This window comes from Xyrauchen texanus, chromosome 32, assembly GCF_025860055.1.
Source record: "Xyrauchen texanus isolate HMW12.3.18 chromosome 32, RBS_HiC_50CHRs, whole genome shotgun sequence".
Taxonomy (NCBI): Eukaryota; Metazoa; Chordata; class Actinopteri; order Cypriniformes; family Catostomidae; genus Xyrauchen; species Xyrauchen texanus.
In genome coordinates, this window is record NC_068307.1 from 10673605 (window position 1) to 10689840 (window position 16236).

At 38.4% G+C, this 16236-nt stretch overlaps 1 protein-coding gene across 2 annotated transcripts in view; it reads left to right on the top strand.

The window, feature by feature from the left end:
• Nucleotides 1-16236, top strand: part of LOC127625927 (SLIT-ROBO Rho GTPase-activating protein 2) — a 147991-nt gene that overhangs the window by 50651 nt on the left and 81104 nt on the right. For both annotated transcript variants that reach the window (XM_052101403.1, XM_052101404.1), the window contains exon 3: nt 15362-15554. In XM_052101403.1, coding sequence (XP_051957363.1) covers nt 15362-15554 — 193 coding nt within the window. The remainder of the gene's footprint in view (nt 1-15361; nt 15555-16236) is intronic.

Sequence of the window (16236 nt, forward strand, 5' to 3'; positions counted from 1 at the left end):
ATTGGCCCGGCTTCTCTTCTGGCAATTTCACAGAAAGAAAAATAAATTTAATGAGAACACTCGTAAGAATATCTAGTGTACAGATGCCTTTACTCATCTAACTGTGGTGTGATCTCAAAGACAGTTTGGCTGCTGTCACAATGAAAATTCAATTAAAATGTTCAAACGGACTCAAACTTGACTGAAACAAGGATTTGAAATGTTTTTGCTCACTGTCAAAATGTGTGGTGCTTCTCCTGGATCTTTTACAAAGGAAAGTTTGATATTTTGTCTCAACACTGGACATCTCAGAGCCTGTGATACCATCTTGTCATCAGGCCCTAGGCCCACTTTTTGAAGAAGCCATGTATTAAAAATGTACTTTCTAAATACACATTCTTAGTCATTTGCACAATTTATCATTGCATGTTATTCAAAATAAAAAAATGATGTCTGTAATTTCTGATCAAAATAACTTGCTTCGCTTCTGAAATAACTTTTCGGCTGAAGTCACCTAGGCCATATAGGCTACTGGTTAATTTTGATCAATACCCAAATAGATAATTAATACCCAACTAGCCATTGTCTTTCTTAAAGGAATATTTCACGTTCAATACAATTTATGCTCAATCGACAGCATTAGTGGCATAATGTTGATTTACCCTAAAAATAATTTCAACTCATCCGTCCATAAAAAAAAGAAGGTTCAAATAGGCACACGTGAGGCTAATTATTTTATTGCACTTACATACATTTTTCTGTTAAAAATCATATATTTTTTGAGCTGTAAAGCTGTGAAAATCATAATTTTTTTGATCATTTTGGATTTTTGGCTTTACAGCGTTACTGTACATCATCATTGCAAGGAAGTTGTAAAATTGGATATAGCATTACACAGAAAAGGTAAATAAGTGTATTTTTTCACACTGAAATCATGTTAACACTCTTATTGATTACATCTTTTGGCTATAGTTTTGTAACCGTGTTTATTTTCATTTACTGATTGGCCCAATTCAGATTTTTGCTTGTTTTAAAGAAAAGGAGAGGCAAGTTGAAATGTATTTTTGTGGTAATCAACATTATGCCACAGATGCTGTCGATTGAGCTTAACTTGTATTGAATCCAGAGTATTCCTTTAAATGTTGCCAATAGGTAATTTTAGTAATGTGTGTAATGTAAAAAAGGTTACAGGAATAAAATAACATTATGATGGATATACGCCTTCAATGATGAATTTGACCCTGTCAAAATGCCCTTTCAGGAGGGAAGTAGTCCTACACAATCAATATTAAATTCACATTCAGGTTCGGCTTCATTCTGGTATGGAACACCCACTTTTCAAGATCCAGTAAATTCCCGATGGGTAAAATCCAGGTTCTTTTTTGTTAAATATCCTGTTTTGCTCAGTAATATGTCACATTATACAATGGAAATAGGTTGTGAATGCCATTTCAAGTTGATTTTAACATGCTGAGCCAATCATCCACAGAAGTTGTTAAATGACCTCGGTGACTTCTCAATGATTTCCTTTTCAGCAGTTGATATTTGTTAATGGACTTGAAAGTGTTAATCGGACCATGTTCCAATCACTAATTGGAGATGTCCAGCCGCAGTCCCTGGCACTAGATTATAAAAGTCAATGCTGTATGAGAGAACAGCCGACCAAGTATTCAACCTTGAGCCGAGAGTAAATTTGTGGAAGTCATCACTGCTGGCACTATACTGGCTTGTAGAGTAGAGTAAAGTTTTACTTCTGTTTTCCTAAAAGCCAAAGAATTTCCCCTTTACTCATGCCCAGAGTGAATTGGCCCAAGGCCTTACTAAACAAGAATAGACTATGAAATGGAATCTGCTAGTGTGGATATAAACTATCTTTCTTTCCCCACTACTTTCTCTCTCTTTCTCTATTTCTTTCTTTGTCTGTTTCATTCTTTCCTGCATTCTTCATAACATGACCTCCTACCATGCAATTTGGAGGCAAGTAGGTTAGCATTCCCTTCTTCTGAGCTCCACCACAGACATAAGCAGTCTGGTCACTTGTAGAATAGTGAATGCACAAAATAATAACGCTCAATATGTCAGCTGTTGGAATTGAAGTTATGCCTTTATGTTAAAGAAATTAAAATTCTGTCATCATTTATTCAATCTCATGCTGTTCCAAACCTGTATGACTTTCTATATTTTTGCCAAACACAAAAGGTTGCAGAAATACTCTGTGTGTGCACCTTCCTTTGCTTCCACCATCTTGTTTTTATGTGTCTCTTTTGTTATCCATTATGTCTGTTCTGAAGATGTTTTTCAAGTTACAAAATCCTGTTAAAAGTCTGCACGTAAACTGTCATCACATTGTTTCGGATTAGTAGGTGACATCTGTTTTTTCACTCCATGAGCTAACATGGAGTAACCTCAGCTGTGTAGATGGACCATTTTTCCCAATAGTCTCTCCACTTTGAAAGAAAACCCACACTGTGTTTTCCAATCCACACTGAACTGGGTTAGCGGTGCAGGAGGAAATATGGGTCACCATTATAAAGCAATTATCTCAGTTAAATGTTTTAATGATTAATCAAGGGACTTCTGCGAGTGGTTATGATTTTCAATCTCGCTTCCCTCACCAGTCACGTGGAATGTGGTTGCCACAGTAACGGGTGTGATTATGGAAATTGGGGAGAATGAACGATTTTATAATGTTCTGCCAGCTTGAGTTTATTTTTGAGCCTGATGTCTCTCACACACACACACACACACACACACACACACACACACACACACACTTCCTCTTCTTTTGTTCCACCGAGATGTTTATTTTGTCCTGACAGCTGCTCTCTAATAGGAGCATGTCCCTTTTGATCTATTCATTCTGATGTTCATTGGTGTAGTTGATGCTGGCATGTCAAAGTGGTGTCATTCATTTTCCTGGATTCCCTCTTCCCCTTCCTTCATCTCTCCTCATCTCCTTACACATGCTCTGATCATTAGAGACGTGCTAAAAGATCCTTTAGATAGAGAAAATCATCATAAATGAGGCTCTGCCTCATCAGTATAATGATATTTGACATGTAATGGTGCCATAATGTTCCTTAAGTATCATTCATCACCAGTCTTGTTTAAATTTGAAGCTTTGTAACTGAAGTAATTTTCCCTTTTTCGACTTTCATCCTCTTGATATTGTTTCATCATCATCATCATCATCATCATCATCATTGTGTCTTAGGCATGCATGAATTCATTATGCCTCATTAAGTATTAAAAGACCCCAGGAAATGGCTTGACAAGAGCAGTTTTCTTTCCTGTGTTAACATATTTTTCTATTGAAATAGGAAGTTGGCCATTCAATTCTGTTGTAAGTGCCTCACTGTAACCCTGATTCTTGCTTGTTTTAAAGAAAAGGAGGGGCAAGTCGAAATGTATTTTTGTGGTAATCAACATAAAACACAAATGCTGATGATTGAGCTTAACTTGTATTGAATCCAGTCTATTCCTTTAAATGTTGCAAATACATCATTTTAATAACATATGTAAATTAAAAAAGTTACAGGAATAATATAAAATTATGATATATGCCTTCAACGATGAATTTGACCCTGTCAAAATGCTTCCAAAAATCCAGTTTCTTTCTTGTTAAATATCCTGTTTTGCTCAGTAATATGTCACATTATACAAGTGAATTAGGTTGTGAATGCCATTTCATGTTGATTTTAACATGCTGAGCCAATCATCCACAGAAGTTGTTAAATGACCAATGTGACTTCTCTATGATTTCCTTTTCAGCAGTCGATATTTGGTAATGGACTTCTGAAAGTGTTAACTGAACCATGTTCCAATCACTAATTGGAGATGTCCAGCTGCAGTCCCTGGCAATAGAATATAAGTCAATGCTGTATGATTAAGAGAGAACAACCAGGCCATAAGACAGGGAATGAGGGAATCAAGAATTCAACCTTGAGAAGAGAGTAAAGTTTGTGGAAGTCATCACTGCTGACACTATACTGGCTATACTTTCCTTTGTTGACGCATTTTTCTATTGAAATAGGAAGTGGGGCGGGACATAACAAAAGGCTTGCACCCCCCCGCCCCCACCCCTTTTTTTAAATGGCCAGTAACCTTTAGTTTATGTCATAGTTCAGCTGCGAACTATTATTGACTACTTGTTAATGCTAGTCAGAAGTATGTGGTATTAGGGGAAGGGTCTTTCTCATTTAGTGAGCATTTTATTGGACAAACAGTTGGATACACCCATAAGTGCAAGGTGTTTTTTCAGGCCATTTTCTTAGAAGAGAAAACAAATTTTGTTATTTGCTAAAATATCAGTTTGTCCACTTTTAATAGAACACTAGCATGCCCTCAAAGCTAACAGACATTCACATCATTCACATGCACATTTAAGACTGCTAAACTAAATGCTAACACACCCAGATAATGTGATACATGTTAATTGCATACACAAACACAACATTAAATGGACCACAACTGGCCTCTGCATTGTACACATGCTTCAATAGAAAGTGGTGTAGCCTATTTAAACTGGAAGTTGAATGCAGAACAAACAAGGTAGCGGTATCATAGCAAACGCTAGAAACATACATTCTTGGACAAGTACATCATGCATACAATGGACAACATATCTGATTTGCATGAAAATTAAAGTGTAAAAACCTTAAGAAATTAGATTTTTTTTTCTTTTTCCTTTTTATGGTATTGCATACTAATTTGATGCAAACGGTCATCCAGAAAATGTCTACATCACTTCATCAGATTGACGTCCTCCCTCCATCCATCCATCCATCTTCAACTGCTTATCCGAAGTCGGGTTGCGGGGGCAGCTGCTCCAGCAGGGGGCCCCAAACTTCCCTATCCCGAGCCACGTTAACCAGCTCTGACTGGGGGACCCTGAGGCGTTCCCAGGCCAGTGTGGAGATGTAATCTCTCCACCTGATCCTGAGTCTTCCCCGAGGCCGCCTCCCAGCTGGACGTACCTGAAACACCTCCCTAGGGAGGCGGCCAGGGGGCATCCTTACCAGATGCCCAAACAACCTCAACTGACTCCTTTCGACGCAAAGGAGCAGCGGCTCTACTCCGAGCTCCTCACGGATGACTGAGCTCCTCACCCTATCTCTAAGGGAGAAGCCCGCCACCCTTCTGAGGAAGCCCATTTCGGCCGCTTGTACTCGCAACCTAGTTCTTTCGGTCATGACCCATCCTTCATGACCATAGGTGAGGGTAGGAGCAAAAATTGACCGGTAGATCGAGAGCTTTGCCTTTCGGCTCAGCTCTCTTTTCGTGACAACAGTGCGATAACGTCCTCCTTCGACGTCCTCCCTTCGATTATTAAATTATGCATTGTGTCACGTATACTTGGAGAGATAGATGAAGACTTAACTATGCAAAAACTCTCTATTCTGTCAAAAACTTATCTCGGTTATAACTGCGCATGTTAATGTACTGACTGACTAAAAGTCACACAAATTTGTGGGTGTTCAAGTGTAGCGTACGAAACAAATCCTGGCTGAAATATTCTTTCAATCTATAGTTTTTACCTCAACTCTCCTGAAACTCTACTGAAACTCTCATATCCCTACTTCATGTTCCCGCTTTCCCTTGATAAAGAATGCATCTTTCATTTGAGGATTAGGTTTGGCATGTCTGGAACTTATAGAATCCAACCAGCAGCTGAAATATGTTATTAAATGATAAACAGGCCAAAATAGGGACCTGAGGCATTGTGCTGCATATGACTACAAGCCCAGTGGGAGAAACCTGGAGCTGAACACCCTTAAAACACTAAAGATGATTGTGGACTTAAGGAGAAACACCCCAGCATTTCGTTTCGTCGTTCAACCCACTCACAATTCTGAACAGCACTGTGGCAGACGTGGAGTCGTTCAGGTTCCTGGGCTGTACCATCTCAGAGGACCTGAAGTGGGAGACCCACATTGACTCCATTGTGAGAGGCCCAGCAGAGGTTGTACTTCCTTCACCAGTTGAGGAAGTTTAACCTGCCACAGGTGCTTCTAATACAGTTCTACTCCGCAGTCATTGAGTCTGTCCTCTGCACTTCAATAACTGTCTGGTTTGGTTCAGCTGCCAAATTGGACATCAGAAGACTACAAAGGACAGTTCGGACTGTTGAGCAGATTATTGGTTCTCCCCTTCCCACCTTCCAAGGACTGCACACATCCAGAGTGAGGAAAAGGGCTGGAAAAATCACCCAGCCCACTACCGCTTTGAACTGTTGTCCTCTAGCTAGTGCTACAGAGTACTGAGCACCAGAACCATGAGGCACAGGAAGTTTTTCCCTCAGGCCATCCATCTCATGAACAGTTAAATCTGCCCCATTGAGCAATAATGATGTGCAATAACAAGCTTAGTCAATTATATTTATTTAACATATCCTACCTCTTCTGCGCAGTACATTCCCTTGCACCATTCCCTTATCTGCATATAACAGATTAGATTTGTATAGACGTATATATTTTTGTGTTATTGTGTATTTTTATATAAACTTTATATTCTTTTCACTGATTTTTATTCTTGTTGTATTGTTTGTGCACTGGAAGCTTCTGTCACAAAGTCAGATTCCTTGTATGTGTAAGCATATTTGGCAGTAAAGCTCAGTCTGATTCTGGTTCTGATATTCCTTCAAATTCACTGTAGTTTTGGCCTAATTTGGCCTTAAACTGCAGCTCAGGTGCAAGACTCCATCCCAGCAAGCTACTCCGTAGAGTTTTAGACAAATTCCCCTTGTATTGTGGAGTTTGTTCCAAACTTTCTCCCTCTATAGCAAACTGCAGAAACTAACTTCCTGTCAGGTCCCTTCTGCTTCCTGTTTGCTTAGATGAATGGATGGTTTCCTTCAAGCTGACTTCAATGACGCGATGAAGTGTACGCCATCTGACCAGCCTCCTGAAAACAACTGGTCCCTTTCTTTTCTTTTTCTTTTTTTTTTATATTGTATTGTATTCCATAAAAGTTGCGAAGACAATAGCATGGCTCAGAGCTGCCCAATGCTCTTTTTCTTCCTTGCTGTCTTCTCACACTCCAGCTGTGAGACAAACACTATGCCTCAGAAATAAAGAAAGTAGTGTACAGTGGCCCCAAAAATTATTTGGACACTCAAGCCAAACTTAAAAAAAATTTAAACCAAGTGGCATTTACTTAAAAGGAAGATATCACAAACATATTTACATTTACATTTATGCATTTGGCAGATGCTTTTATCCAAAGCGACTTACAGTGCACTTATTACAGGGACAATCCCCGCAGAGCAACTTGGATTAAGTGTCTTGCTCAAGGACACAATGGTGGTGGCTGTGGGGATCGAACCAGCGACCTTCTGATTACCAGTTATGTGCTTTAGACCACTACACCACGTCGCCACCACCACTCCACAACATATGCTTATTACAATATAATGGCAATTGACTCACTTTAAAAAAGGACTCAAAAGTGTCATAAAAGTAGTCCATGCAACTCGTGCATCATATTCTAAGTTTTTGATGGCATACAATATTTTTTGGGTCAGAAACATCTCGATGAGAGAAGCTTGTTAACGTGTTCATGCGAGAACTTGCATTTCTCCAGGTTTAAGGAGAGCCATTGTGAACAGGCTTCTCTCATGCACTCTTGAACGTGCAAAAGAGGGCTACATTGCAGCATCCTTTGAACCCAGGGCCAAATATTTCCTAATCATTAGGGCTTGAAGTAAATAGTTTTCCTGGAATCAATCTTTTACAATAATTTCCTGAATGAAAAACACCAAGTGGGCTTGTTAGAGACACTAATATTACATCAAGCTCTGCACATGCAGTTTGATTTTTCTGTCTGGTAAGAGTTTTTCTGGGACAAAATCTTTCCTCAAGATTATTCCGATTATTATGTTGCTAGACGAAGCCAACATACTCTACAAATTGTGTTCACATTTGTGTTTCAAACTTCCTAAACCGAGACCAAAATTTCTAACACTTACTCCTCCTAGAGCTTTCAAGCTGCATCCACCAAACTTGGCACAGCGGATGATAAAAAGTTTAAAAATCATTGATGAAAAATTTATAGAATGTTCAAATTGGCCAAAAGAATGTTAATCCAAACTGTAACTGTCAAAAAGCTTGTCTGCTGTAATGAGAAATAAAAATGAAAAAATGCAATATGTTGGAGACGTTGTATTTACTTGTCTTGAATTTACAATTTGCAGAGTGCGTCGGGGTAGTTGTCTTCCTGTGAATACCTCAGACATCCACTTACCAACTCTGTTAACATGAGTAATGTCAAAACAACAGGCTTGCTAGGCTGTTCGTGTCTTGATTCTAAACTAACATGAGTTAAACTCCTCCTGTACTCCGAGCTCCTCACGGATGACTGAGCTCCTCACCCTATCTCTAAGGGAGAAGCCCACCACCCTTCTGAGGAAGCCCATTTCGGCCGCTTGTACTCGCAACCTAGTTCTTTCGGTCATGACCCAGAGTGTTGTCCTCAAGCCGTTTTAGATGTCGGAGTGGCCCTGTTGGCGCTAACCTCGCCTGTTTAGTAACCATGGCACTGGTGCTCCAAAACTTAGAGCCACCATTTCTTTAAGGACAGTCGTCTTGTCATCTACCTCCTGGTGATTTCCATCTCCTGCTTGATTTGAAAGCTCTGGCGACAAGCTGGGAGTGTGGAGCCTTTGGCCAGGGCCTGTAATGAGATATGACAGATTTGGAGTGGGGTTTAAAGGGGAGCAAACTGAGAAGCTCTTAGAGAAATTAACAGTGTGACAGCTGGGATGATGAGGGGAGGACAGATTTGGCCTTGAAGAGGCTGCACCAGTGAACTGTTAATGAACATGGTTACATGGGCATTAAACCTTGTTCCTTATTAATTGAGGTGATTTAAGCCAGTTGTTCTTTACTGGTTTTGTTTCAAGACTCAGATTTAACATTGGGCATCAAGAAATGACCCAACACTGTACCAGTAATGTACAAAATTTAGATTTTGTGGTTTCATGCCCTCAAAAGCCAATAATTCCCAATCATAGCTGATTGTGACAAACCTTGTGTCATAAAAGTAGTCCATGCCCCTCATGCATCATGGTCGGTACAAACCATGTTTATCCTCATTGCAAGTAAACTTGTATTTAATGTAGTCTGCCTCATATTTTCTTGAAAGTTCTGCTGTTCTGCATATATATATATATATATATATATATATATATATATATATATATTTAAAAATAAAATGAATACTGAATGAAAAATTACACTTCACTCCAGGGGGTGCTTGGCTGCTCAGAAAACCGAATCCTCCATTCATCCGCATTTAACTACCAGAAAGATTCTCATTGGAGACAATTTTACTCTAGAATATTTATTTTTAAATAAAAGCTGATGACTGAAAGGATGCATACCTATGAATGGAAAAAAGCTTCAGCAGTCTCTATAAATTTGTTTTTAAATATTCATCCAGTAATAATAAATGACTGTGATTGTTGCATCCTAGCCAGTGCTGAAAAAAGTAACAAGTATCATGTGACCGCATCGTCTACACGCTTTCGGTAGCGGTCAGGACCTCTGGACAATATTTTGCACCTGATTAATGATGCTGATAAACTTTAATAAAAACGGACCTTTCCAACATCATTCAAAATCAGTATTAATTTTTTCATCCGTGAAACACAAGATTGAAGGATGAGAGGATCGTGTTTTTGGCTGGCCAAGCTCCGAAAGCACACGTAAATGTGCCATTAAAGTCATCCATAACACCCTGTGACTTATATGAATATATATGATAGTGTTGTGTGAGGAACAGACCGAAATATAAGTGTTAATTCACCTCGTCACTCTTTTGAAACTGGCATGCATGCGAGAATGACCTTGTTTACATGAGCGCGCCTGACATCAGTGCTTTGGGCTGTCAAGAGCTGCATGTACAGGATGTGCTGCGGTGCCAGGCGAAAGTTTAAACAAGGCAAGAGAATAGACAGAGGAAAAGAAATTGCACACATCGGTTCTCACATGTGTATTTTTTACTGTTTTTGTTGTATGTGTGAAAGTGAACTAGATTTAAGGATGAGTCAGTCTCCATGTTGTGTCAGGGTTCAGCCACTTCTGTTGGTATAGTGTTTATTAACTAGTGGTCAAGCTCTGATACGTTTCGTGTCTTATTTGTTGCTGGGGGTGCATTGCATTGTTTGTTTGCATTGCAGTGGGCAATCAAGTTTTCTCTAGTCGGGTGTTTTTGTGAGAATACATGAGATTGCTTTATTGGCATTGTCATGTATTCTCTTGTCCTGTCATTTTCTGTTGACATGAGTGCATGTTACTTGTGTTGTCCTGGCGGCATGTGCTTGTGTCAATTGTCAGTGTAGGTCATGTGTTAGTACATGGCTTTGTTTGATTTCCTCATTGCCCTGTGCTTTTCTGTCATCAGTGATACCCCACCCTCTCGTTTGCCTTGTTACCTGGTTCACCTGTTCTCCATTGTTAGTCTGCTTATTTAAACTCCTCTTGTGTCTGATTAGTTTTTATTAATTCCTGTTGGTGTGTTCCCTGTTTTGCATGGTTGGTTTTTTGTTTGTTTGAGTTTTTAGTTCTTTGTTCTTGTTTGTCTCGCTTGTGAATATTGTTTATAATAAAACTTCTGGGTTTGGTTCCTTACAAACTGTCACAATAAGCCTATTTGTTTAGCTATTGTTAGGAAATATATACACAATTTTATGTTTAGTTGTTTTTCATTATTTGCATTTAGTTTTTTGTCCGTGACCCTATCAGAACAGACCTGATACCTACCAGTTGAGAACCATTGTGAGCTGAACATTCCAGCTTGCAATGTTCATCTCAGTGTAATCTTCGGTTCCTTGTTTCTCATTTGTCCAGTGCCAGTTTGTCTGTCTATTTGTTTTGCTCTCTACCGCCCCTTCCACCTCATAACTAAGAGGCAGGAGAATCAATAATGCATGGCTGTGTAATACCCTGACTGGGCAGATATCTCAGCAGGAAGCTATGATGATTGTAGTTTTGGGACCAGCATGTATTACTCAAAGATGTGCTATGTTCTGTCTCATAATAAAAGATCCAACCACTTTCCTGCAGCAAACCTCTCCACATGAAAATGCAGCATCTGTGTCGCAAAGATTGCAGTGGAATTAGCTTATTAATATAATTCTTGCTCAGCAAATACACATTGAAGGAAACAGGTCACTGTTGTCTGATTACTTTGAGATCGTTTAATCCTTTGTGTTGCTTTAGTGGTTATGGGATGCTGAACTAATGATTCTTAATCAAATATGCACTATTTGAACGAAGGTCAATTGTCATTGCTTGTTGATTCAGTGATTCAAATAAAGCACTGAAGATGCCACAATTGCAGTTAGGAGAGCCTGAGTTTGTTTGTTTGTTTGTTTGTTTAGCAATTTGCCTGTTTTAGTCATATTTTTTTCTTGTTTGTGCCGTCTCAAAGAAAATATGAATATAATTTGAATTTCTTTAAATCACTGATGTACAGTATCTGTAAAATGACAAGACTCTCAGCTGGCTAGCAAAAAAGATAATACAAAATTATTTACTGCCCTTTATTTGTCCCTCATTGTGTTTTTTCACCAGTAGAAGCTTAATACACTCTTTTCTTCAAGAACCTAATCGCTGCACTTTTCCATTCAAAAACCGTTCATATTGACCACTAATGTCAAGGTCCAAAGAAAAAATTGTTTATTCATATACCATAAAAGTAGTCCATTCAACACAAAGCTGTTGTGTGGCCCCAGAAAGCTTGGAATATAGTGCACAATGCATATGGACTACTGTTATGATGTCTTTATACTGAACTTTAATAACGATTTATAGTATTTGTCCTTTATGAAGCTTGACAGCTCCTGCTCACTACAAAAATATTTAAAAAAAAAAATATTTGCTTAAAATATCTATTTTTATGTTCCAAGAAAAAGTAACAGCATATGGGTTTTGAACAACATAAGGGTGAGTAAATTAGTGAGTAAAAGTACATTTTCCATTTTTAGGTGAACTACTCCTTTAACTGGTAGCTCATCCTCAAAAAAAATAATGGTCTTTTTTAAAAGAAGACTCTTAGGAGATTCAGAATTAAAGACAAATAAATTATTTAGAAAATCTTAAATTTATTTTTAATATTTGCATTAAAAATATATGAAAGTGTCCTTGACACAACCTAAAAACTCAATTGAAGCCACAAGTCACAGGTCTTACCATGTTCTAGTTCTAATGTAAGGGTGATAACACTCTACACTGTTATAGATCATTTTCTAAGACAATATCAAGTTATCAATATCTGGCCATATCTGATTATTACTTGTCCCCCTCATTGTATATTGTGGTTACGGCCCTGGTGTTTATGTGAATGCTTCAGTGTTATAATGCCATTAGTCTTCTTGGAAAGTTATAACAGTAAGTCTATCAGCAGACTAAACCCTACCTGTAAAAATCCAGATCGAACTCACTGATCAGTTAGTCAGCCATCCCTATTAGTTTACTACTACTGTGTATAAGATATGCTTTGGTTCACATTAGCTAAACATAATTAAGAGTTGCTCTTGTTAACTTTTTCAGATTTCTTGCAAAACTGTGTGACAACAGAGTATTTTATAATAATTAAGTTTCCTTGTGAGTGTGGTTTGATTATACTCTTTCCCTGCTGTAGATTACATTGGTAGCTTTTACTTCACTTCTCAAATCTCCATTGAAAAAAAGAAGTCTAAGCCACATTTTAACCCAAACACAGCACAAAAGCATCACAAATGGAGATGGAGCTATTGTCCTTAAGAAAAATGTATTTTATTCTAGATCTCGTAGTTGATTTGAGAGCTGCGGTGAATGGGGAATGCTTTTTAAGTGAATAATGAGTTCCTCACACAAATCTTTTTTATAGAAAGAGCTGTGTAAAGATTCTTAAAGATTCTTATCTTCCTTTTGTGATCCACAGACAAAATAACAGCTTACAGGTTTGGAAAGACAAATGACAGAATTTTCATTTTTTGCAATCTTTGCATTTAAACTTCAATTGATCTTTAACACATCTGTGGTTGTGCGTTTATTAGCTTATCATGCACAGCACATACAGTCATGATTATACTTATATATTACAGTATTACCATTTCAACAGAGTCTTAATTAGTTTGCTGAGATACTTTAGGGCTGAAATTGCTGATGCCTGAGAGGGTTTGTTTTGCGCATAGACGTACATGAACACATATACACTATTTAAAATATATTTCTCTGTTTTCTTTGATTTCTTAGTTTTATCTCCATATAAATACAAAAATTAGGTAATAATTGCTTTAATAAAACCGTGAAGACCTGACTGTTTGATTGACCATGCAGTGTCAGGGTGTCTTTGCGTGTTTTGAGATGCTTTGTCTTGAGCTAAAATTACAGAGCTCGCTTTGCAAGGAGAGGCATTATGATACACTGACTCATTTCCTATTATAATAAATTATATGGAAAGCTGACAATTACACGTGTCTACGGTATTGACTCATGATGTCAAGGCTTGCCAGAAAGAAGGCTTGACCATTTATTTTCACAGACACCTAACTTAAGAGCCATCTTACAACATAGAAGCTGCCTCTCATAATGGTGTCATATGAAGTGGGAAAAGCCCTAGTCTAGTTTTCATTGCAGTATTCTTTATTGAACCCTTGGAGCTTGTTGTGTTTAATTTAACAGAGAGACAGGGACTTTGGAAATCCCATTTTTCTGTCATGTCACAGTGAAAGTGTGCTCTCAACATTAATGCACAATAGAGCCAGGACAGCTGGGTATCATAGCCCTGGGACTGCTGGGTATTACACCACACTCCTCTCTCTTCTGTGGGCTGGGATAGGCAGATGATATGGAGGCAAAAGTCATCAGGTTTCTTTACAGCAGGGAATGCAAAGGTACTTTGAATTACAAACTGATCCTGCAACTTTGAAATAAACTAGTTTGAACCTGAAGGTGTGAGTTTGTAATCTTCCCGGTTTGAATGAAGGATTCTGAATTGCTTTGGATAGCTAAACTTTGATTGCCCTACTGTATCATATGTTTTTTTATTTAGTTGAAGCTTTAATAGGCAGGTATGACGGCTCTATCCACAAAACCCAGGAGTTCCCAGGAGCTCACATAAACATCATAATTAAATATTTCAATAGGCTGTCTGTATGGAGTGGAGTAAATCATTTGGAATGCTTTAAAGCTCACCAGATGTTGGACTGGGTGAAAGAGACAAAGAGAGAGAGATGAAACACTAATCAGAAATGAAAAGCTTGGATAAACTCTCGCTCTTTGTCATCTCTCTTTTCAGCTGAAGATGTCCTAGTTGAAACCTTGCTGACAAGAAACCTATGTTACTTGACTCACATGATACTCTGCCGTGTACCGTTGTCTTCTGCGAACACAAACTAAAGCTGCGTTCACACTGCCAGCTACTTTATCGCTGCATGTCGTCAGTGGCTGGCGGTTAGGTCGCTAGTGGTGTGTATGGAGAGTCTAAAGAGCACTGTTTCTTTACAATTAATATTATGATTAAAATATTAGGATCATGTGAGCTCTGCCATCTTCTCTTGCATTGGCTGCACTCCCAAAAGTTGCTCTTCATTTGAATAAAGTTAAACATTTCTCAACTTTTTCGCCGTCGCTGGCACGGCCACATCTGTTTCACACAAATTGAACAATTAAGGTGTAAATTAATGCATCGGTGGTACCTTCAGCGTCATATTTGGACTTTTTACGTTCAACACAATGACAGGATTATTATAGATGTGGTTTGGAAAGTGAACAATGCATATGTAAAACCTTAAAGACACTTTTGTGAAATTTAGATGACCAATTCCCTCCAATTTACATATTTCTAATTTATTGAATGACCCATTTAGATCATTCTTATACTGTTAAGTTGAAACTCCTTAACTGGTTCCCAGAGTTAAATGGAGGGAGGGCCATCTTACATTCATATACACACACTTACAATTTAAGTGATGTGAGATCAAAATTCACCACATACTTTGGTGTATTGTGTGATGTCCACTACATAATTGGGTTGCTGTGTGATTATCTCTACAATGTTTTATTTCTCTTGAGATATCATTAAATAGCAATGGTAAAAATAAAAACACATTTCTAAGCATTTGAACTTGCATACATTTGCAAGAGTGTGTTGATGGGAGCAGCTGCCCCCGCGACCCGACTTCGGATAAGCGGTTGAAGATGGATGGATGGATGGATGGTGTTGATGGTGATGATGATGATGATGATGATGATAGCAGTTATTATATTTCTTTTTATCAAATGTACAAAATTGGCAATTGATTTAAAGCACCTTGTGCATAGCCTTGCTTTTATGTAAACTGATTTGTGGACTACTGTAATAATGCTACATCCTTCTCTCATTCTCTGATTTTCAGAAATCCGAGCCCAGCTGGTAGAGCAACTCAAGTGTTTGGACCAGCAATGTGAGCTCCGTGTGCAGCTCCTGCAGGACCTGCAGGACTTTTTCCGCAAGAAGGCCGAAATTGAAATGGACTACTCCCGCAACCTAGAGAAACTGGCCGAGAGGTTCCTGGCCAAGACACGCTATACAAAGGACCCTCAATTCAAGTAAGAGAAGATTGGGAGTTTATAGTATTTCACTGTATTTCTTGCAAGCCTTTTTGTTAGTATAATGTGATTTGGTGATCCATGCCCTTAACGTTTGAAATCAATATGTTTATCCATGCTTTTTGTACCTCACACACTCTCCTAATTTCTTAAGAGCTGTTTTTCACTGAAAGTTGAGAAGCCTAAACTCTCACCAAGGTCATGTGATATCCAATAGAAACTCCCGTTGGGGTTATTTAGAGACATTAGGCCCTTTCCCACCTGCAGTCCTGTACATTTCCTTTAGTAACTTTCTAGATGAGAATTCTTAGGAGGAACGGAACACCCGAGGAGACTTTTCCCCTGTTGCATTCACATTGCCAAAAGTTACCACCGTAGGTACGTAATATAGTATTGACCATTTTTGTTCTGACAAGGTTGGAATGCGCAATTCAATATAAACAGCTACAATGAAATCAACAACACCGATTATTTATATCCATCATCCAAGGACAAATTTTGGTATATTAATCCAGAAACCACTTTATTTTATGTATAGTCACACAGTATAAACAGTACTGTAAAGAAAGCAAAAAAAACTCATGTGTCTCCCGATGAATTTTATTTTATTTCTGTCAAGGGAATTGTAAAATTAGCACAATTCTCTTGAGTGGCAGGCTAGCGGCTAGTTGTTTACAATGGC